The following is a 24,648-nucleotide window of genomic DNA, read 5'->3' on the forward strand; positions in this document are numbered from 1 at the left end:
CTCCGTCTTTCTTGTAAGCCATGTAAAACTGGTGACTGTTGGTGGGGTTGCCTTCTTTCAGCCAGCTGACTGGCAGTGCACAGAAACAGGTGGGAATAGGGGAAGTGCTTTAAGCTGCAGGAGCAGGACGCTGGCTTTAAAAAAAAAATAAAGTTTGCGAAAAAGAAGGAAAGAAAAAATACATTTTCATCCAATCATCCCAAATTTCCTTTTGTGTCATATTTGATACGTCAGGCAAATATTGCCAGGAATCTGCAAAAATTTCACAAAACTTTTTCCTTCCATGCAAAATGTGTCAAATATATTTAGCAGTTAGCCCACTTTACATGTTTGACAGAACTTTGCTTTCATTTCAGAGACAGTGAGCCATGACTGGAAATCTTCACATCACAACTTTCTAAGGACAAAGATCTTGGGCGTACCTTGATACCGAAAAGCTGGCACGTGCCTACTGTTTATTTACCTGGCTGGGAGAGGGAGGGAGGTACAAACAAGTACAGAAAGAAGACAGGGTGATAGAAAAGGAGAGAAAGAGGCTGTCACAAAGCATTAGTCAGATGGACTGAGTGTACTCCTGCGCCATGTCAATGAGAAAGCGAGAGAGAACGAGAGCGAGCGAAACGTGAGCGTTTGCATGGTTTGTGTGTGCAATGCATGAGTGCAGACCTTGAAACCAGTTGAGAAGAGGTAAAAGCTTTCTGCATGTGTGTGTGAGAGAGAAAGAGAGAGTAAATCTCCAGACAGTGATGAGGAGGCAGCATGCCCTCATTGTTTAAAACAAAAGATGCCCCTTGTGCTACATAACACATCCAGTGTCTATGTGTGTGCAAAAAAAAAAACATCAATATTGCATTTTCAGCCAAAACACAACAAGACTAGTAAAAAACAAAAAAACAGCATTAAAGGTAAACAAACAGAAGAGGTCAGACAAAATATGATGAGCAGTGGGAATCTTTGCAGTTCCTTCTATATTTCAAGGAACTGTTGCCCACTGGTAAGGTTTTATTTTGAGAGGCATGCTTGGCAGACAGGCAGTCCTTAAAACACAAACACACACTCTTTCTTTCTCTATCTTTCACACACACACACACACACACACACACACACACACACACACACACACACACACACACACACACACACACACCTCGAGGCCAAACTTTAAGGAAAACTCACTTGGGATTGGAGCTGTTCCAGTAAACAGCGTGTCTGTCAAATATGATCTTCTCCTCCGCCCACACGGAGACCCAGGACAGGACGGTCAGCAGCACCAGCTCCATCACACACCTCTGGCCAAGCTGGTACAGCATCACAGCCATCCGGACGGAACCTCTCTCTGATGATGCGGATCGGGCTTGTTTCACTGCGTTGCTGCCGCTGCTGCAGGAATCCTCTGCGCGTCTTTGGCGGTGCGAGGGATCGCTGACTGCTTCGATTGGAGTCCCGATCAGAACCGAGGGTGTTTCAAGTCATAGTGGACGGTTTGAAATGGACTCGGAAACTTCGTCGGCTGCGTTCAGAAGAAGCGGGATTCACATGTTATTTACGAGCGCGTCCGAAAAAAAGAAAAAAAGAACTTTTCTCCCCATTACGCGCGGTCAAGAGCGGTGGATGCGCCACATCGGACCAGATCCCCCCGCCCCCTCGTCCCTCTTCCAGGTCCTTCTCCAAAATTCATCCAAGGATTTGGGATTCTATCAGTGATCTCCCCGCTGCGCGGCGCGAACACGGCAGAATCCGCACATATTTCTCGAGGTGTCTAAGGCCGACGCACGCCAGACAAAATCTGATCCTTTCGCATCCCACGCGGGCGACCTTACTCTCCGTCCAAATTTAAAGCGCAATAAGAACTGCGAGGCGCGAGCATCCTCTCTCAGACTCTCTCACTGCATCCCAAACTTGGTTGATCCCTCCGCCGCCGCCGGCTGCGCTCCAACGTGACTCCGGTAACCTGTGCGTCACGGTGAGGACCAGGTGCGAGCGGGGAGCCCCGTCGGATTCAGTCACAGCTTTAATCCCAACATGCTTCTCTGCGACCTCCACCTATGGCGGCAGTGTTACGCACTGAAACCCTGATTTGGTGTAAAGTAACCCGCTCCATCGCTGTCCTCCCCCCCTCCCCTTCCTCTCTTTCTCTCTCCATCCAGCGCTCGCTTCTCTTTTCAGAGCGGGCGGGGCTTGTGGCCCGCGCTCCCTCTGGGGGCCAGGGGCCGGCTGACTCACTGCGCCTTGGCGATACACAACGGAGAGCGAGTAGAAGTCATTAAACACTCATTAAAAGTTAATTAACGTAAAATGCGCCATAATTACTTTTTTTATTTATTTTGTTCTTCAAATGAGTGGCATTAGCGCTCAAATGGAAACTTATGCCGAATCCCACTATAGACGGTACCGAATCTTATCCAGAACCGGCCTGAGGCACAAACGAACAATGCAGCTACATGGCGCGTCCAATCAAAGAGAAAATAATCATTAATTGCTACAATTACAAACTCAAAACATGCAACAGAAAGACAAGCAATTTTCATAAACCAGTGGTTAAAAAAAGTTTGTTGTGTAGGAAATGTTTTCACGTTCCTTTATGATTAAAAATAATAATAATAAAAAAAGCTTTTCATTAATTTGACATTTGTCATTTTCCAATTTGAAATGGACATTATTTCAAAATTCAGATGCCAGTCACATTTCCTGCCGCTACACCCCCGGATCTGCTTGAGAGGAGGAGGAAGAAGGAGAAGACCTTGTGATGGATCGCCGCAACGGTGGAGTCATTTTTCATTAGAAAAATCAGGGTCCATTAGGGCCCAAATGGCAACCAGACAGGATTGCAAACCTCCTGACGGGTATCAGCGAACTGCGGTGGCCCTTCTTCCCCCCTCCACACACGAGCAGAAAGACCTGGTCCTCAGGACGAGAGCCGGTTTTGTTGCTCTACCCAAAAAACAAGTTTCTCTCACACAGGAAAATAAGAACAGATCAATGGTTAGTCACACAACTTCTACGTGTGCAGGCCTTGTACTAATAAAAATAATTTCCAAGATGTGGTTTATCTTTGGTCTTTTTAAAAAGTATGTCATTACTAGAACTTATCAAACTTATCACTAAGGGTGCCTACCTCCCTGTAGGTGGCAAATATAGAATTAGAAAACACACAAAAACATCAAGGAAATGTGGAAAATCATGAACTGGCTATACGTAGAAAAATGAAGCAAAATACACATTTTTCTTGAGGTTGGCTGACAAATTTTCTTTGAAAATAGTATACAGTTCTGTACAAAGTCACTCCTTTTGGTCTGCTCTAAATGATTGGATGTATTTTAACTTCAAAGACATTTGTCAAAAAAAAAAGTCCTTCATGGTACAAACATTTTTGCACCTCTCCTTGCACCATGCCGCTCAGGGCAGAGAGCCAAGTGGCCCATAGCAAACTCCAGCACCGTCTGCGGCTGCAGGGAACAGATTCCTGTGTTTCTGTGTTTTGGTCGGCCCCCAGCGCCCCCACCTCCATGGAGAGGTGGATGAAGCTGTAAGTGGATTGTTACACGCCGCTTCCGCAGGGTGCACCATGCCGTTTCTAACATGTGTTGACAAGCTGTCTTGCGCAGAATGATCTCCAGCAAAGATCAATTCACTCTCAGCAAGATGAGAATTGATTCAGAGAAACTGTTTGCAGCAAATTCATTTGCATTCTCAATGGGGAAATGACAGTTAAAAAAAATAAAAAAATAAGACTGGCACATTTTACCGTGTTTTAAAAAAAAGTAGCTTATTCTCTTTGCTTTCCATAAACAAACAAAAAAAAAGATTCTTAATTATTACTCCAATCGTCCAACTTTAACCGAACCTTCCTTCAGCTCCAGCTTTCCCACTTTATTTTCCATCTCCGTTAGATCCTTTATGCAAAGTGGCCTACTTTTTCTCCCCTTGCAAAGTAATGCCTATAATTTGGGCCGTGCATATTCTAACAGAGAAAGAGCCCATGCAGCCCCCCACCCACATAACCCAAATACAGCTGCATGCTGTCCGCCTCTGTGCATGAATTATTCAACATCTGTCTGAGGCGTGCATACATAAACAGGTAGATTGTCTCCTGGTGGTTCTTCCTAAATGGAGCCACTATGTACTAAAGACATCCCTTCACCTCGGTGCCTGGCTTTTTCTTCGTCTGTGTCGCTCTGAAAGTGAAACCGAATCTCGTGTGAGCTTGACTAAACAATACAGTTAAGGCAGCGTATTTAAATCTGTGTATACGTCCTCTTTTAAAGGGGATGTCAATCTTAAACCTTACAGCTGTTGAAGACTTTGATTGCTCTGAAACAAGGACACAACATCAAGGATGAATTGTGAATGCAGTTCCAAGCTGCAAACTGAAAAGAAACGAAAAAACAAAAAAAACAATCAATTGTTAGATTTCCGGGTCACACACAGCATTCGATATGGTCTCATCGACTCATCTGGCTGTGGCAGGAACTGATCAGGTCACAACTTGAACCAATTGTTAAGCTTAACCCCACACTCTCCCAAACCCTTTTAATACCTAGCAGGTTCGCATTTGTGTGGCCTTGGGAGTTTTGCTGGTATTTCGTTGATTAGAGACCGCTGGTCTAAGGCAAATAAACGTTTCCAGATGTGGCTGAATTACCATTTCAAGTGGGCTCATTCAGCCGTGCTTGGATGAGAGCAAGGGACCAATCGAGGGTCCAAATTCAGAAGGCACAAAGGAGAAACGGGTGTCTTGAATACCCTTGCTGACCCACACCGATAATCAGCCAGCCAAAAGGCCGCTATGCATTTTTCCTCAAACGCATGACAAAGAAACCGAATGCTTGAAATGTTCCAGTTGAATAATGTCCGTTTTCTGAAAGAATGTCTTCATTAAGCACTTTTTTCCCCCTGTGTGTACTGTGAGACTGCAGCACTTTCACTTAAGTTTCAGGCTGCAGTAGAGCGGCTCGGTCAGCTGACTCAAACAAGGTTACTTCAGACTTCCCTTTCTCACTAAAAGAAAAAAAAAATGACTCAAAGGTTGTTTCCCTCAACTTTCCTGGACTCAATCATGCTGGGTCGAAAATCTTTTATCGCAGTCATGCCAGGGTCACAATCTGTTGAATTTTAAAAACTGCATGTTTTTCTTTTAAATTGTGAAATCAGAAAGCTTCTTTTCCAGGTTATTCAGGACATCAAGGTTTGGTCGTACAAACTCCCTCATTGTACTTCAGTGAGGTGCCTTGAAATAGAGTTCCCACCATTTACTTGTACTTCTGCTTACAATGGATAACGGGAAACAAAATTGTATTATTGGTTATGGAAAAACAAGATGGGAGGAATTCATGGTTTGGACTTTGACCCCCACCCTGATGGAGCTCTGCCTCAGATCACTTTGCAATCAATATTGAAGATAACTTCTTGATGTTGTCAAACTCACATACAGGACTCCAGGTCAAATAATTTGCAAATTTGACTCTTCTGGGGTTGTGACAATCTGTTCTGAGAGACTGTCACAACCCCAGAAATGTATATATTCTCCTGGCTAATCCTATAAATATATTACTGAAAGGAAAATGAACCATCCATTGCCGTTTTAAAACTACAGCAAGAAAGTTAATACATATTTGTAATCAACATTTAGCAGCGGAAATCCTAATAGCCTTTATCGATTTTACGATTATATAATTTTCACGTTCACGTTGTGTCGACGGGGTGATGTCCTGGTAGTTCTACTCAAACCCTGAGAATCTCACACTGAACTACAGGTAAGAAAAGGAAAGGAACCCCTGTATACCAAAGCAAACTTCCCATATTTTATCTGCAGTGAGAATCTAAACTTGAGTTAGTTACACATCCATCTAAAATTATGCAGTCTCTTTGCATTGCAACATATTCCAGAGAGAATTGAGCACGGATTTCTCTCTGCTTCAAATTACTGATGATGCAAGGCGAGAGATGCTCAGAAGTAAACAAGGCTTCGAAGCATCACAGCAGGTTGGTCTGCCTATGGTTTCCCAATTTCTAAATATGCATTTATAGATTTATTTTTAAACAGTTCACATAGGATTCAGGACAATTGAATTTCAAATATTTACATTGGAAATGCTTGTGCTGTAGGACGGTGGACATCCAACTACTTTTGATCGCCATAGAGCTGATCTGTGGCTGTTTTTCTAAATAGTGATTTTCCTTCACGTTTTTCTGGTTTGTCATTTTCTGATGTTTTGTTTTTTTTGACCAAGTACACGGTCTTCAGAACCAAAATCTCAGCGTATTAACTAACATTTTTCAAAGGACTAAACGCCACATGTAACAAATCCTACCTTTGTCCTTCATCAAGGACCACTTGTTCAGCAGATGAATGAGCTCACTGAACTACACACCACTGTATTATGTTGTAAATGACTTGCCACACTGGAGTATAATCTTTTTTTTTTTTTTTACCAACAGTAAATCTGGTTAGTGAGGATGACATGCCATCATTTTGAGCATTAAATCATCAAAACAAATCTAAATTTCTGTACTTTAGGAAATGGTGCCTGAAAACTAATTTTCTATACATTCCCCCTCATTTATTCACTGTTTTCCATTAATAAAAACCTAGATTCCTTTCAGAAGAGGGCCGGGGGGGAAAATAAAACAAACTTAACAGCATTTTGCCATTTAAAGAAATGGCACCAATGCTCCTGCTACAACTGTGATTTTCAAAAGAACTTTGAGCGTGCTGCATTGAACATTTTACTCCACAAGCTGCAGTCTCCTCCTCACCACAAGTGGATCCAGGAATCAAATCTGCTCTTGCTTTATTTTTCTGTAAACGCAGGGAAGAGGGTTAATCCTGCTCACTGCTTTTAAGTCAGTCTAAATAAAGGTGTAGCTCTGGAACGCTTTAGAGATCAATACACCAGCTACTAACATGGTGCATGGCAGGTAAAGTCACCTTTACTTCACAAGCCAAGAACACTTTCATGAACCATGAGCTCCCCCTAGTGGTGGAGGACGCGCACAAGCAATTTGGTTTGTAGGCTTCACTTCATGTCAATAAGGATGCCAGATGTACTTTTACAGCAAGTGTTTCAGATTAATACTCCCATCTCACCAGAAATGTTGACTTTGTTTCCACAGCAACGTTGCCCCATCCGAAAGAGCGAGACACGTAAAACTGAACAGATCAAAGCAAAGAGCAGTGCAGTGGTGGATTATCCATCGTGACGGTTCGGTGGACTGTCAAAAGGATGACGCGGAGTCCAGATGAGCGGTCAGGTCAAGTTTCAGATGGAATGAGCATGAAGTTGGAAATACAGTGAAGGACTTCAAGCACAAACCCACCAGTAGTAAACAGGATGTGGAATATAGAAAATGTTACAGAATTGTTAACCGGCACAGATCGGCAGCGTAACAGGAAAGCAAAAGAGACAGAAACCAAATGAGGCCAGATGAAAGAAGGAACAAACTAAAGATTTATTAAAGGCGGCAGAAGATGCAAGAAACAAGAATGGCCAAATAAAAAAATAAAAAAAGGGGGGCAGGGGGTAGTGGAGGGGCAGGTGGGGCACATACAGAGACACTTCTGTGTTCAGATAGTTTAATGTCTTTGTGTTACAAAAGTTTTTTTTTTTTCTTCGTTGTTTTCCAGCTCAGGCGAGCTTAATATGTCTTCACGGTTTATCAAAATATACATGTTTTGAACTTAAAGTGAATATAATCCAAATTATTTTGTGGTACAAAAACATGAATATATACAATCATGAACCCCGCTTCATACATTTGACCCCAACCCGCCCCCTTATAAAAAGAAACATAAAAGAGTTTAAACAAAAAGTAAAAGGCATATAATCTTCTACACTGTTAACATCACAGCTAAGACTGTGTTCAACAAAGTATCCATTCTAAAGCCATCCCTGCCAAAGCAGGCTCTTTGTAAAGTGAAAACATACAGTGTAAGCCGTCACCTTGGAGACGTCTGAACTGAATCCTTGTGGTCTTGCAAAACAGCAGGAATGTGTGTATAAGAAAAAAAAAATAAAAAAGGGTTCAGACGCTACAAAATAGCAGGGGCAAAACACACTTTGGTCCTCAACAGCAAAAAAAAAAACAAACCAAAAAACCGTCTGCAGCTACATGAAGCTTTGAGTCATGCATACGAATCTTTTACAAAAATAGAAAGGGAAATCTTTTACTGGTCCAAAACTACGGAGGTCGGGGGTTTTGTTGGAAAACCGGTGCTTGAGGCACGCAGGAATGAGAGATTGTTTAAGACTTCAGCGTGATGGTGCCTGTTTGGACTTTAACTGTAAGGAAAAGTGCACAAACTGACTGTGGCTTAAGTAGACACAGACAGGGATCGAGGCAGGGCTTCCCAACCTTCTGGTTTGCTGAAGTTACAGAATATATACTGGTTGGATTAAAAAAAAAAAAAAAATCGTATTAAACGCAGCCTAAGACTGTCATTCATAAACGTGCGAATGCCTCCGAGCTGCCCTCTGTCATTGTTTGAAAAGGCATCTCTGCAGCCAAGTATGATACGAGATCTGAAAGAGAGGTAAACAAAGTCCACTGACCAGGCTTGCTTCAGCATTGGAATAAAAACGCAAAGGGACAAGGCACTCCACTAGCTCAGCTACTGTAAGCACAAGTCAGTTCAATTTAGGCAAAAGTACATGTAAATCTACTCTTAAAAAGAAAAGATAAATGAATATATAGTTTTACACGCATATATACTTATATATATATGTATATATATGAATGTAACCTGGTTAAATGAGGCCCCGAAACCCACTAAATGGAAGTGACAGGGGGCTGTAAGACTGAAAAGCTGAATCCAGCTCTACATCAGCAACAACACGCCTAAACAGAGCTATATCACCTAAACAAAAACAAGGGATTTAGCATCTAACCGACTTACATTCATAGATTCTAGATACGTATGATGGGGCTATATGGATACAAAAGATAAAGAATTGTACTTTTAAGAAGAAAGGAGATTAAATGAGCCGCTTTCCCCTTCTTAAACAATCCTGGTAAATACCAGAAAAGAAGCCAGCGCAGTCTGGCTTGGGGCAAAGTAAGGCACAAGGTTACAAACATTAAAAAGAAGAAAAAGAAAGGGTCATGACAGAATAACTTTTGATAGTGGTCTGGGTCCTCAGAAGGAAAAAGGAGGGTAGACGCAACATAAAAAGTAAAGATGGATGAGCGCATGTGTCAAACAAAACAAAACAAAAAAAAAAAAACGATGTCTTCATCTTAAACCGTTCCTCACTGGCCAAACAGGATTAAAGTGGCTATTTTTTTTTTCGTCCCCAAAACAGTGAACATTTTCACACAACCAGAAGAGAGAAAGGAATGCTGAAGTGGGTCGGGTACAATTCATCTGGATGCGTATAACGGTAGACCGTCTTATGGTCAAAATGTAAAGTTGGTTAGACGGCTCTACATTGCCTCCCAATACAAAAGTGTTTTGGTTACAAAATGTTGCCCATTTCAGAAATCCTAAAATTTTGTCAAAAGAAAAGCGATGATTGGGTTTTGCTGTTGAATTTAGTGTATAAATAAAATTAAAGAAAAGAGGAGAAAAAAAAGGAACTAAAACTGAGCAAATTACCCAAGAAACGCTAACATTTTCTAATCATATCAAAGAAGAATGTAAACGAGCCAGCCCAACTAAAGACGCTAATTTGTGCGTGGCAAGAGGGAACATCATTATCCATCTATTATGTTTTTGGAATATCTTTACTTGACAGCAAATCACATAAAATATCTGCTGCATTAGGACAGAAGAATCAAAATGATATAGATCAAATCTGAAATCTAAACTAAACCTAACGAGAAAAAAAAAAAAAAAAAGCAATAAATGGGCAACACCCTTATGGAAAAATAAACAGTATAAATATGTTACGAAAGCCATTTCCACTGAAGGCAACATTGAGAACAGTGGCATTCAGATGGAAGGGAAAGGTGCAAGGAAAGGCACTCAGATGGTGGATTTTGAGAAGGACACTCGGAGGTGATGGTTCTCTCCCAGATCATGGTTGTGGAACTCAATGAGGCACTCGATCGCCTCTTCGACTGAGCCCATCTGGATCAGGGCCATCTTGCGGTCCTTTCTGTTCAATGACAAACAGACATTTTCTCAAAACGATGCCATGTCCAACAGTGTGACTGCTACAATAGTTTCAGCTTCAGTTGGCTGAATTGTACAGAAAAGAGATGGTTTCAACTTTAATAATTTCGGAAACCTGCAACTTACTGAAAGAACTTGAAGGCTTTGACTGTGGCTCCTGAGCTTGCAAAGAGTCTTTTGAGATCATCCTCCATCACAGAAGGCCTGAATCACACACATGGATGGGAAAATGAAGATTACTAAAAACCAATTTGGGTCGAAGGTTTATCTGACCATTGAGCATTTCGGAGCTGATTTTAAACAACAATCAAATGATGGAGACACTCACGGTATGTTGGAGAGGTGGAGTGTTGCAGACGGTGGGAAGATGTTTGAGTAATTTTTGGAGCCGGGCTTCTTGAAGCGATGAAGCGGCGAGTTGCTGAAATCCTTTGTGAGGCCCTGGTCCTCATGGCCTTCTCTGGGCAGCTGAACTGTCGTGTGCTTCGACAACGTCACGCGCATGGCCCTGCCATGGAGACGCTGGCCATTCAGGTGGCTCATGGCTGAAAAGGGCAGCAAAGTCAGCATCTTATTTTTCATATCAACAACTCATAATAGCTCTCGCAAATAAAATTCCTCGGTCGTTTTCCTTTTTTGCTCCCAAGAAGAAAATGTTTATAATTTTGGTCCAGGTACTAATTAGTCCTTCAAAAAAAATAAGGCATTTTCTGGTTTGATATACAATTTTAAAAAAGTTCCAGCTGAAGTTGTTTATCTGCTTCATAAATGTGCTGTTTTGAACATCATAACATTTAAATGATTAGAGTTTTGGCTGCTTTCTGCACAACTCTCCCCACATGTCAAAGAATGGAAGCAGAAGGAGGCATTACAGTCTCTCTCACTGAAGTTGACTGCAAAGTGTATAAAATACTAATTAATATGTTTTATCTATACACATGAACAGAATAAAATTGTCAAAGCTGCACTGCTTGCTGGGACTGTGGCAGACTTTACATTTCAGTAGAATAAAAAGTATTAGAAGAAGATGACATGATTAACACCAGGCTTCTCAAAAGCTTTACCTGGGAATCATCTTAAATAAGACAACAATGTAAGATTTGAACTGAACAAAAACATTTTACAACCTTATATAAGGACACCCACAGAATCCCAAAAAGCAAGGACAAAACAATACATGAAAAAAGGGAGGAACGCTATTAGCAAGATTAAAGATGGAGATCAAAGAGAAAATTGCATGTTGTCTGGCTTACCTAACTGAGCCTGTGTGCCATCAGACATCTGGACAAGAGCGTTCTCCTTTTTATTAAACAAGATCTTCACTCTCATGACATCACCGTACACACCTATGGAGAAAACAGTGTGTCACAACACCAGCGCAATAAGGACAACATACAACTTAGTATTAAAAAGGAGCCACACAGCCAATCACAGCAACAAAAACTGCCTAAGCTATTAAATCTGATCTGAATACAGTTCTGCTACATTAATCTGCACTTGTGTTTGCACACACTATTAATATTCTGCTTTATTTTGCAAACTAAACCTAGTCAAGTACTCCAGAGGCAATTTCAAAGAAGACTATTACATCTTTAAAAGGAAGAGGCAGTGATTTCAGGACAAATCAGTAAGAGTTGTAAAATGAGTAGTTTTGATCAATTTGATCAGGCAGGAAAAGTTGATTATTTGGCCAACTGGAGGCCTAAGCAGAAACATGCAGAAATTAACTACACATGCACATACCCTAAATAACTTTGACAAGAAAAAAAAAAAAAAAACAACACTAGAGACAAACTGAGATATATGTTAACTCTGGAAGCAAAAAGCAGCAGCATTTCATCTTTTTAGTGCACTCAAGAACGGCCAAAATGTAGATTAAAAAAAAAATCCTTAGTCTGTGGGCCACAAAACTAGACTTTGATTTTTTTTTTTTTTTTGCAGACACTGCACTGCTCCAGAATCAGCTATGTTTTAACCTACATTCACCAACCTTAAACCTTTGCAAATTTAATTGAACTGATAAAATAATCCCCATTTTTCTTTTTAAGTCAGGCAACAAACAAACAATAAAAAAAGATTCTGCTCTTTGAAGATTAAACAACAACAAAAAAAAAAGCTAATGTTTCTTGCCCGAGGTCATTAAATCAAGACATTTAAAAACTAAATGAAATGCTGCAGCTTAATGTGACATCCCACCTTACTTTTCCTCACACAACCCCACAACAACCAAACCATTCAAACCCCCAAAAACAGACACCCCCACCCTTAACCGCTCTGCAGCCTGATGACGAACCATCAGTGGTTAAAAAAAACAACAAAAAAAAAAGTAAAATGAACAAAGCCAACATGAAACAAGAAAGGATGATAACGTACCGAAAAGAATAAAGAGGCAGTGTGGCGTAACGGTCTTTAGAGACAGCAGGGGGAGGGAGCAGCAGGGGGAGGGAGGGGCCAAAAGGGGAGAGGGGAAAGGGGAAAAGAGGCGGAGGACAGTGGAGTGGAGTCGGGACATGTCCGCAGGCGGCGAGGTCCACAGGAAGGCCACAGTACCATGGAGGAAGGAGAGGCATGAGAATGATGGAAGACAAAGTTTGAATTGAAAGATGAGGGAGTGAAGAGAAGAAGTGATGGGGGGAGGGTGGTAAAAAAAAAAAAAAAAAAAAATCATGGGTGCCAAGGATGCGTTTTCAATTTGTGGGTCACATCAAAATTGGGCACAATGTAAGGAGGGGAGAAAGGGTTGGGTAGATGGAGGAGTAGTAACAGGGAGGTGCCAGAAGGGAGGAGGACAGAGGGGAACAATTGGTCATGGGGCGTGCAGTCAGTCAGTTGGCAAGATATGGGGTGAGAGAGGATGTGGAGGGGGGGAGGGGGTTAAAAAAAAAAAAAAAGATGGAGAAGGGGACAGAAAAAAAAGAGAGAAAAAGGTAAAATGAAAAAAAAAGAAAAACAAGGTCAGTATACACAAAGAAATGTAGTGCTTCAGACAGTAGAACTGGCTAAATTAAAATGCACTTTCACTATGGGAACACTAGAAGAAAAAGAAGAGAAAAAAAAGATTAACAATGAAATACAGAAAAAAGGCAGAGACAATATATACTTTTGTAACACTATGCTTTTTTTAATGATTTAATGATTAAAATAAAGCTAAAATCTGCAAATTCTAAATGTTCATCTCTAAATTTACATGGTTCACATAAAGATGCAGCCACAGTATTCGCACTGAGCATGACAGACTATGCTACACATTATACAATAACACTTAAAAAGTAATATTGTCTCTCCAACAACTTAAGAATGATTTTAACTAATGGATAAAAAAATGAAGATGTGAAATGTTAAGTATTTACTTTCTTTTTTTTTTTTTTAAAGAAGTTAGTTTTCAAACAAACTTAAAAATTCAGTGAGCAAAGTGGCAGGTCAGAAACACAGCAGGTTTGGTCAAACACAAAGAAGTCCTGAAAGAAAGGCGCTTTTGACTATAAAAACAACAGCAGTTTAACTTTTGTTGATATGAGGAAGAAAGCGTCAAACAGAATAGTTTGTCCTGAGCAAGTGGGTTCAAGATCACAAAATGAATTGCAATGTTTCATTTAGCCACAGTAACTGATGCTTTCAGGTCTAATGAGGGTACTGACCTCAGGGTTCAGGTTGCTGACCAGCAACACGTTGTGTCCCCCAGTGGCAGTGAGCCCTGATAGGCCAAGCCGGTTGGCTGCGGCCGCTGCAGCAGCCGCCATGCCGGAGTGACCCATGCCCAGGGATGCCAAGGCACCGGGAATGCCAGGAACTGACAGTCCTTTGGATAGGAAAATAGAAATTACTTCCAATTTAATTCCCTTTGACAAGAAATAATACAAAATGCACCTCAACATAATCCTCATTTCCAGGCACATACTTATTTCATTTATTCATATCATACTCAGGTTGAATTTAAATTACTTATAATCACACGTATGTATACATTTTCCATATTACTTAGAATTATGTTCGGATTTGGTCAAATTAAACACTTCAGATGAAACAGCTTGTCAACAAATGGGCAATTTCCTCTTGGGAATCATTAAAGTATAACTCACAAAAACAGTTTAGTTTAAATATCATTTGTGGCATCAAGAAATCTGACTTTTATGCATTACCAAATGCACAAAGCCACACAATTAACATTTAAACAAAGCAAATGCATAAAAAAAACCCAATATTTATTACACCAGTACACAATCAGTTAAATTAATTCAATTCAGTCTATGAAACTGTCACAAAATGTCACCAAAATCACTGTCCCTCTAAAATCTTTCAGAAAATGTTCAATATGTATCAAATGATATCGTTTGCTGAATATTGTGACATGAGCAGAATATCATGCAATGTATTGTATTGTGAGATTAGTGTATGGCTACAGGCCTACCAGCTTGCTGGATGGCAAACGTTGGGGGGAAGGCATGCGCTCCACCAAATGGCGAGGCTGAGATTATACCTGGAGCAGCTGGATGACAAGCAAAGAAAATAAAAATACAGCAAATTTCACCACTAAATTCAAAGTTCAAAATACGCAACTAAAAAAAAAAATACACATTTATATATTTGAAAAATAACAGAAGTGAAACGTGTAATACCTGGTAATATTTCAAGCCTTTATCTGGTGTCAGTTTGGTAATTATGGTTTACAGATAATAAAAATCCAGAATTCAGTCTCTGAAGATTAGATTACATGAGATCAATAAAAATGTAGATATTTTAAAGCAGAAATGGCTCCTTTAGCATTAATACAACATGGCATTGAGGCAATTAGCCTGTGAAACCTACGCAGTGTCATAGGTTGAAAGCTCATCTCGTCTTTCCACTTCCTCCAGACCAAGAATGATTTTTTTTATAGTCTGAAAGCCATAACGATAAATATATAAAATAAAGAAAAAAGGCTTGAAATATTTCACTATCTTTGATAAAACAATGTGTTTAACTCTTTAATGAGTGACAAAAACTATTAAACCTTTTCACAACAAAGCAAATGAAAAAATAAAAAAGATCTTACTAAACGCAGCAGCCATGGTCTGGTGGTCAAGTGAGGGCTGGGAATCTGCTGTAGGAAGGTCAGGGCGGGTGTAGTCCCTGCTTTTGTCGTTGTTATACTTAACGTTGAGGCTAGTGAGCTTGGAGAAGCTGATTCTCAGGGTACAGCAAGCATTGTAGATGTTCTGGCCGTCTAGAGACTAAACACAAAAAAACCGTCTCTAGATCATTAGTAAATGTTCCATAATAACACTAGTTCACTTTAGACTGGTTTTAGCAAGGACAGCTCAAATAAAGTACCTAGTGATGTGTGAACCAATGGTGTCAAACCAGTCTTACCAGTTTAGCATGCTGAGCTGTCATGGCGTCAGCATACTGGATCAATGCCTGGAATTGATTGTTCTTGGTGAAAGTGATGATCTTCAGCACGGTTCCAAACTTTGAAAAAATCTGTAAAGGAAGAGCTACAGTTGGATGCCATTTTTCACCACGCTTAAAAAAAATACTACTGCAAAGGTCCTATAAGACAAACAATCTGGATTTAAGATGAAACCTTTCACTACTGACACAATGCTTCAGTTACAGATTACATCTCAGACTTAACCAGAGAGAAACAAGACAAAGCGAATAAATAAATTAAATATTTAGGTGTATTATCAGCAGTGGAGTTGGTGATAGTCTTCCTATGTACAAGTTAGTGTAATCAAAATCTGTCTTTGTTTATCCCAGGCATCACAAAAATGTAGTCAGCCAATGTTACACACCATCCGCAGCAGTTGCAAACATTGAAAAAAAAAAAAAAAAAAAAAAAAAAAATGGATTTTCAATTTTTTTTTTTTACAAATAGTGATCAGAAAATGCGCATTAGCACAAATTAAACTGAGTGAATATAAGTTGATCAAATCCAATTAATCAGACTTTCTAAACGTTGTCCGCAACTATCCCAAAAACCTAAAACCTGATCTCTTCCCATTGCCACAGTGGAACTACCTGATGCAGGACATCCAGGGTGACGGGGTAGAAAAGGTTTTCCACAATCACTCTGAGCACAGGGCTCTGGGCTGTGGCTCCAGCCAGGCTGCTTGCATCTGTGGGGATGGCCATGCTTCCCATTCCACCGCCATGCAGGGCATTGACTGCCTGCAGAGCTGCCTGGGCACGCTGAAGAAACAGAGATTATCTCACGTTAACCATTCAGAAGCAAAGAGTACAACAAAAAGCCAGGTGTTCAAAATACTAAAATGACTTTTAATGTAAATATAATTTTTGCTTTCTTCTCTCTTAAAACAATTTAAAAATATGAAACATCATCCCAAATCGCTGGGTAACATAAATGAGTCAGTTTGTATCGCTTTTGTATCTTTGAATGATTTATTTTCGTACACCTATTCTGTTGCAACATCAGTTATTTTAACAACTCTACAAACAGCCAAAAAGATCAAATTCTTACCACTTGGTTGGGAGAGTTGTCCGTCTTGAGCTCCTTATGAGTCGAGTACTGCATGTAGATGGGATGATTTCTGATGACAGGTGTGACAGAAGAGTAGTAGCTCACCATCGTCTGTGCACACTCTTCACTGTTAAGCTCCAGAAAGGCCTGCAGAGGGAGCACCGGATAAATACGCTACAACACAATGTTGTCAAAGTGAAGCACTTTTAACTGGAACTGAAAATGGCTGTAAATAAAAGCCATTTACGTAAAAGTAAGGGGATCTAAGCTCTTCCCGTAGGAATTCCTAACAATGAGCATTGTTTGACCACAAAGGCACGAGAGTGCAACAAAAGAACGATTGTTAGAATTTTAGGTCAGTATAGGAAGCTGATCTCTGAGGCCCAGCTTTGCAGATGAACCTTCATTATAAGAAAAGTGAAAACCTCATAGGTTTTGCTAGAGAGTGGCATGTACTTCTCCTTACCTGGTTTTTCCCTTTCAACATCAGCAAATTAGTGACCTTCCCAAAGGGCAGTCCCAGGCTTATAACCTCGGCTTCGTTGATGTCATTGGGCAGCTTGCGTACGTGGACCACACGTGACGGGACTCCAGGACTGCGGACATCACCTTTGAATTTTTTGCTGTCGTTGCCATTGGCTGCAGGAGAAAACAAGAGGCTGATACAATCAGAGAGGGAACATAAGGCTCTGGTTCTTTGTGAATAATGGATCGAGCGTCATGGCAACACAAACAAGACGGACACTGAGCACCTCAATAAAAAAGAAAACCCTTCATAGCAACCCCCCTACCTGAGTTCATGATATAGGGTCCGTTGGATATGCAGGAAGAAAAGAGTTCGTCGGATCCCCTCTGCAACAGGAAAACGATATAAATAAAGGCTTATTTCTGTGTGTTCAGCAATAAAGGCACAGCATGGCAGGTGAGGAGCACAGTTCTCATATTACTTTGCAATTGAGTGATAACCGCGGCAGTAATGTGATAACCAAAAGAAGCAGCTTCAAAGAAAAGCCACTCTTTTCACTGGAAATAATTCTGTTGCTAAACTTGTCAGGTAACAGAGCTGAGTTCTCGTCTCACTTTATTCTTCCAGACTAGAGTTATTAACTCTAATTAGTTAATAAACTAAATAAACATAATTGACCTACATACGCACACACACACAAAAAAAAAAAAAACACACTGATGGAACATAATAGTGGAAGCATCAAGCTGTATGAATGCTTTTTAATCAGCAAGAATGTGTGAGTTGTTCAGATGAGACCTAAATTCAAGACGATCCTGGAGGAACACCAGCAAAAGAATCGATACAGGGTGAAGGTTAACCTTCAAATAGATCAACAGTCCCAAACATGCAGCCAATGCTACAAAGTAACCATTTGGATAAAAAAAAATAAAAAATAACATTCACATGCTTAAAAGAACCAAAGTCCAAAACTTAAATCCAACTGGAAATCAGTGGCAAAAGCGAAAAATTGCACTAAACTGCTCTTCACAAGCAGCAGCGTCAACACAGAAACACATTTATAAGCAAGGCAACATGGAAACCATCCCAGTAAAACCAGTTTGCTGTGTGCCTTGTTCAAGCTTTCCTTAGGAGATATAAAGTGCTGTTTCTGGGCTGTTTCTATGGCTCAGTGTATTGCGAGCTGAGCAAGATGAAGTATAGAAGTCACAAGAAGTGGCTCAGCAGTCTAAGCTCTACATCGGCCCACAATGGACGTCCTGTTCAGGCTGAGACTAGGGGCATTGTTACCGAGCCGTGCACACATATGGAGCCGCAAGGAGACTCTAGTATTTGAAGAGCCCAGAGCTCTTTACCAGAAACCACCAAAAACAGGTTTGTTAGCATTCTTGCTTGCCTTGCGCTTCTAAATAGGACAGGGTGTGGGAATGAGCGGAGTAAAAGTTTGAGAGAGACGCTCTAAACACTGCAGAAGGGAAAGGCAGGGCCCACGGCTGTAAACAGTTATTACTGCTCATAGTCTCGCAGGTGTTTTGACTATGAGAGTGTGACAGAAATCAATAGTGCCCACAATCACTCCCAACATGTAGCAAGAATATACTAATTTTGAGAATCATTTGAAACATTTAGGTTTTTATAACACCACTCACTTAATTATGAAGTAGTGACCAACTAATCCTTTAAAACACAATGTATATTACCTCATATAATAAGCACAATAATGAATGTTAGATGAGTCACCATGAAGCTCAAAATAATTATGGATGAAACAATAAGCAACATACAGTGATAATTGGGACAGAGTCTAAGCTCTGGTACCAAAGTCCCTACTACATAATAAAATATAATAAATATCCAGCGATACAGATAGCTGACAGGAGGAACTGTAAAAATAAATTAGCAAAATCTTCATAGGTCAAGGGCAGACGGAGAGAAAGAGAGATGCATTGTGAGAATGCTGCCTATCTTTATCAGTCAGCAGTCTTGCTACAAACAGGAAGAGCTGAAATCAGGTTTGGTTCCAGGGTTTGCTCAACTTCCTGTATGGTCAGTAGGCTGGACTCTTTCACCCTTTACTTCCCAAATTCAGTAAGAGCAGTGGAGCATCAACTTTAGACAAACTGACAGCTTTCACTGTGTAATGAAAAAAAGAACAGTTTTTGAACAGAATGTGGGAGAAACGATATGGTCATCAAGGGAAAAAAAAGAGTTTAGATTATGCAATTCTTACTGCAGTTTCAAAGCCATTTCCTCTAAAGACAGCTAAATGCGCCTCAGCTTGTTTGCTGGTGGATGACTAAGACTATAATTGCAACCTGAAAAGTTAACACTGGCTCATATCCGAAAACTGCAGAGCTGCTTCTTTTCAGTCACAAAAGCTATGAATCAAATTTCCTTCTCTCCTAGATTTTCCTGTAAAATTTGGGGAAACTGTATTATCAAAAAGGATTTGATGCAGCATTAGCTGCTGAAAGAAAGCATATTAGGAGTTCTAGTAAGAAGCCGTAGAACAAGATCTCACAGGAAAGAACAAAGGAGAACAAAAGTACAGGTAGAGACATGTTTTCACCAAGATCAGATGAGGATCTACCAGACGAGGGGGGGAGGGCGCTGAGCCTCAATGGGGGGCTGCAAAGGGGGAGATCGGAATGTGACCACAGGATGCCAGACCTTCTGCCCAGACAGAATAATTACAGATTCCAGCTAGGCAAGGCTCCATAACTCAGCATCATCATTACCGCAACAAAAAACAAAAAAAGGACCAAGCTAGCCAGTAGCATTTAACCTCCAATTCAAACTAGTACGGATTTCAAAAAGTAAAAAGGTGCATCACGACTCAAAATAGAAACCAATAGTTATTAGTGGAATGAATAGGCCGCGGGGTGTGTCACTGTAACAGACACATGCAGCAGAGATCTTGTTTAAACATTGTAAAGACCTTTGGCCGTGAGGCTGAGCGCTGTTGTGGGAGGATGGTTATGGCTCCGAGTTACGATCAATTAGTCCACCTACACATGTCTCTCCCTGGCACTGTTACCAAGGATTACTGTTTAAGAAGGAATTTTTATAGGGTGAAAACATTAATGAATAAGAGTCGAGCTGAAACACCAACTTGTTTGTCTCCAACTGGCCCAATAAATAGTTGCAGAGGGCCCGTTACCTACATCAGTGAAAAATTTCCCCACATTTTTTCCCCCTACAAGTCTTGTACAAATTAGCTTTTTTTAGCTTAGTTTTTTTTTTTTTTTTTAACAATGGTTTTCAAAAACATCATCTGGCTTAATTCAGGCTTCTTAGCATTCCAGAAAGGCCCAGAGACCACACGAAATAACAAACAGGAAGTGTCATTTCCACAGCCACATATGCAAACAAGCACAGCACAGGAAAACAAGGAGCTCCACCTCTTTGTGAAAAAAAAGACCTTTATCCAAATTATCACACATTCAGCATTCGCTGTCCGGAGTGCAATTGGCCGACATGCTGAGAGCTCAGACGTACGAAATAAATGTTTCATTAAGTCTGGTTTGGCAACGGCAAACCTGTGACACATGAGCAACCGGTTTACACAACCGCCCTAAAAATAGAGAAAGCTCAGGAGAACTAAGTTTGCATGACTAAGACCGAATACATCCAGAATTTTTCATTTCCTCTCAGGCTACAACATTTAAAAAAAAAAAAGAAAGAAAGCTTGAACTCAATTTGTTCCTTTGCCAATTATTACCCATGGGTTCTCATTTCCCATCTTCTTACTTTCATGTTGTTCCCATATACTTACCCCATAATGCATCAGTCTGATTTTCTTTGTGCATAATTTTCTGATAATTGACGTATTGGAAAAAAAATGTTATGGGGTTGAAATCCCCCGTTTATCCCAGTTGACTTGTAAAATAAGAAAAATTATGTTTTTCTATTTCCCTTTCAAATTACAGCAGCAGCAGACTAAAACATCAATTGCTCCACTTCAAGCGTAATCCTGGCCTTCTGGTGCTTTTATATATGCAAAATATTGTTCAACGCTAAAACAACAGTCAAAAAGTCTATATTAAGCATTTGAAATGAAACTCAGAAGTGGCCTACCTTTGTGCCAACTGATATGTCATGGACACTGCTGTAAAAGTCAAAAGGAAATCCGCAGTTATTCACAGCTGAATAAACAAATCGATCAGTTTTTGCAAAGAACACCAAGCTTTTATAAAAGTAGGTGAAGCGACTCAAAGTACAGGACAGAAATCAAACACCAGACGAGCAACAATGTAACAAAAATAATTTTTTTTTTTTTTAAACTCACTCAATTTCAGGGACGTAGCCGGATCCCAGAGGGTACAACTCAGTGGCGTCTAGGCGGCTACAGCGGATTGAAAACACAAATACGAGCAAAACTTCAGAGTGGAAAATTCACACGAGTTAACAATGACGCGGAAAGTCGATCAAGTTGCTCTTCGCTGCGCAAAGCTTCTCGGTCTCCCTTTATCGAAATCAGTTAACCAAACGAGCAGAACACGGTTGAGCTGAACAATACGCTATTATTCATCCTACCCTGCCCGGATAAGATAACTTGATTAAATCAACGTGAAATGTTTGAGGCCAGGCATTTTCAACATGGCCCTGAAACTCCGCGGATAAAATGAATGCGGAAATGAGACACGTTGCTTTAGCTAACCTCTCGAGTTCCCGTAAAAACCCAAGTTACAAAGGTACAGTTAGCCGACGTGAACTGCCCAGGCTGTGCGAGAAAAACAGAAGCTCTCGGTCAAAATGATGTAAAAAGACATATATAAAGGTTTTTCTAACATTAAGTCGTCTTTTCAGCTATATAACTGTATATAGAGGGTGATAAAAATAACTAAAAACTACCAACTTTACTAACGGATAGCTGTGACGCTAGCACTAGCTAGTTAGCGCTTCCTCCTGCTAACTGTTGCATGTTTTGAAGAGGAAAAAAAAAGTGATTCGAGTAAAGTTTTACAGCTCCACTGGCTAAACAGCGGTAACCCGAGAAGTCAAAACACTTAACGAAAGCCCAAACATAACACGCTCAGTCGCTTCCCGAACAGTTTGGTGTAAAAATGTAAGTCTTTAAGTGAGCTTCTTTTCACTTACCCGTCCATTGCACAAGAAAAAAACTGCAGGTCTGAAGCGAAGGTAGGGCGGCAGACTTGCTTGATTTTCTTACAAAATGGCTGAACTCTCGGAGGCGAGCGCTGATTAGTCCAGGCGGCTCCAGGAGCCAAAAGTGGGAGGGGACAGACTTCAACGCGAGCGCTGATTGGACAAGACGACCATCATTTTTTTGAAAAAAAAAAGAAGAAAAAAAAAAGAAGGGGGCCGCGGCAAATTTCCAGCAGGATATATCAAGTGCTCGGGGTTTTGTTTGAGTCCAGAGTCATGGAAAACTCACTATCCTCGAGCATGTGACTCCGAGTGCAGGGGATCGAAAAGACTCAATCAAACAAAAGGCACCTGGAGGGAACATACATTGCCTTAACTTTTTCCGTATTTATGTGTTTACATAATAGTCCAATGCCCTTTTTGACAGCAAAGTGAAAAGGAAATTAGTGGTTTACATTTTTGATTTACAAATAAAAATCTAAAAATTGATTCTGTTCTGCGCCATGGTTGAAACTACCAATTAGGTTAAGGTCTGAATTTCATCTGGGCCATGCTTCAACACTGAGAGCTAAGAAATACGCTTGTTAATATCTTGATGTGCTCCCAGTGTTTAAAGCATTTATCAATTCAATTTAAATCTACGATTAGAGCTGACAAATGCACAGTCTTAATATTTGAAGCTAGTTCATCTAATCTGGTGTCGTAAGCCTCCACTTGTAATGGAAATCAACAAAAGAACTGTAAAGGTCACCTGGCACACCCTGGAGACCAATTCAAACTCACAGAGGGGTTCAAGAAGGATTACATGACACTGTGAGTGGGGATCAGCACAGGTCTGGGTGGGGCTCGAGGGGGTGATGAGAGAACACAGTGTCAGGTCATGAATGAGTTTGTTCTTTTTTTTTTGTTTGTTTGCTTGTTTTTTTTTCCTTTTACCAACTTCTTAAACATGAGAAATACAGACGAATAGGACAGCTCTGAAACATTTAAGCATATTTTCAAAAATATGCAGCAACAGTCCTGTTTGGATTCCAAGTGATTATGAGTTATTGAGGACTCAGTGTGACTGTAAAATTATTATGCTTTGCAAAGTTTTAAAACAACATTCTGCAACTTTGTTTTCACCTCAAAATTCAGTGTATTGAAGTGTAAAGTGGAATGGAAATGATACACTGTTCTTTACAGAATAATCTAACAAATGTGGTAAATTTATTTAGCCTATTTTCCTTTAGAAGTGTTGGAATTACTAAATACAGTTCATCTGTTCTGTGGAAGCCTATAATGAGGTTGTTAATGAATATTAGTGAATAACTTCATGAAGCCCAAGGAACATGGCAGGCAGTTTAAGAATAATGTTATGCAAGGTTGGGTTATACAACAACATCCTAGGCTCTTCTAAAAAAATAAATAAATAAATAAAAAAAATTTACAGAGCAAAATTTAATCCAACGTCCAAAAATGGAAATGTCACGGCACAACTGTAAAACAACCAAGACATGGATGTTACTTTGTCGAATAGCATTACTGAGAGAAAGATCTGGACGGATCCACATCCACAGCTCAGTTGGGGAAATGTGTTGAATGAAAGCGGACTTTTTACAAATCCGGTCTTCACAGGAAAGTGAGAAGAAGACAACCATTGTTGAAAAAAAATAAATAAATAAAACAGAACACGTCCTGTTCACTGTAGGTCACATTCAGAGTTTATGGAAAGATGGATGGAACTAAATAACATAGCCGTCCTGGGAAAAAAACAAAAAAACATTTTAGAGTCTGCTTTTCTTTCCGCTTTAAAGCTGTACGTCGCTTTGTGTTGGGTATGTAAAATAACACTCAAACATTTTTATAGTGTTAACATGAAAAATGCAATAATAATAATAACAGCACTCCATTACAAGGTGCACTGCAGTATTGTGACATTGTGAATTCTTTGGACATTATCTGATAGACTGCTTATAGAATTTTACAACTATAGAAATCGACATGTAGCAAATGCACTGTGGTAGTGTCTCCCAATATACTACCACATGCTATATAAAGTAACTGCTATCTCTTTTTATTTTTTATCAATTCATCAAAAGCATTTGACAATGCAGAACCAACATCACTAAAACAGAGATTGGCTTTTCTGATCATGGTTTTTGCTCATTTAATAATGATCTTTCTCACAGAACACAGTTCTGTGTAGAAGCAGTTTCTCACTTACCGTAGCTTGTGATGTTCCTCAAGGACTCATTTTGAGATGACTTCTTCTCCTCAGATGTATTGAGAGTATTGCTAGAAATACGACAATTGCAAACTTTTCATTTTGTGGTACTGACAGAGTAATGTCTCCTCTCAGTCGGTTGCTTTTGCTTTCTCAACGCGTTCTCTTTGCTCATACTCTTTTGAGGCTGAATTAGTGATAAATCCTAATTCAGTCCAAGCTTGTTGACACTGCTGAAATAGCTGTTGTTGAAATGGGACACATGGGCAGCTGCTCCCAGAGTGGCATTAGAAATA

General features: G+C 40.2%; 2 protein-coding genes across 2 annotated transcripts in view; both read right to left on the reverse strand.

Moving 5' to 3' along the window:
* Positions 1–2,077, reverse strand: part of efna2a (ephrin-A2a) — a 111,563-nt gene extending 109,486 nt beyond the window's left edge. The window contains exon 1 of the mRNA XM_055038452.1: positions 1,177–2,077. Coding sequence (XP_054894427.1) covers positions 1,177–1,319 — 143 coding nt within the window. The 5' untranslated portion in view covers positions 1,320–2,077. The remainder of the gene's footprint in view (positions 1–1,176) is intronic.
* A 7,157-nt stretch (positions 2,078–9,234) lies between these two features.
* On the reverse strand, positions 9,235–22,201 carry ptbp1a (polypyrimidine tract binding protein 1a). Its single transcript, XM_055038096.1, has 16 exons — positions 22,138–22,201; positions 21,326–21,382; positions 21,115–21,145; positions 17,363–17,423; positions 17,038–17,210; positions 16,572–16,718; positions 16,112–16,282; positions 15,461–15,571; positions 15,144–15,321; positions 14,520–14,597; positions 13,750–13,910; positions 12,485–12,518; positions 11,365–11,457; positions 10,440–10,656; positions 10,238–10,315; positions 9,235–10,094 (listed from the first exon to the last, which is right to left on the reverse strand). Exons 1-16 carry the CDS (start codon positions 22,143–22,145, stop codon positions 9,962–9,964), a joined length of 1,731 nt encoding a protein of 576 aa, XP_054894071.1. The 5' UTR covers positions 22,146–22,201; the 3' UTR covers positions 9,235–9,961.
* Between the last annotated feature and the right edge of the window lie 2,447 nt (positions 22,202–24,648).

The sequence above is a fragment of the Poeciliopsis prolifica genome, unplaced genomic scaffold (assembly GCF_027474105.1).
Source record: "Poeciliopsis prolifica strain line A6 unplaced genomic scaffold, Auburn_PproV2 SCAFFOLD013, whole genome shotgun sequence".
In the NCBI taxonomy this organism is placed as follows: domain Eukaryota; kingdom Metazoa; phylum Chordata; class Actinopteri; order Cyprinodontiformes; family Poeciliidae; genus Poeciliopsis; species Poeciliopsis prolifica.

Bases quoted from the DNA above. Each gene is read 5' to 3' on its own strand.
- ptbp1a (XM_055038096.1), bottom strand. The intron at 21,146-21,325 runs GTGAGTTTAAAA...TGACTTTTACAG, and splicing joins GGCTACGTCCCTGAAATTGA to CAGTGTCCATGACATATCAG. The intron at 11,458-12,484 runs GTACGTTATCAT...TTTTCTCCATAG, and splicing joins CTGCCTCTTTATTCTTTTCG to GTGTGTACGGTGATGTCATG.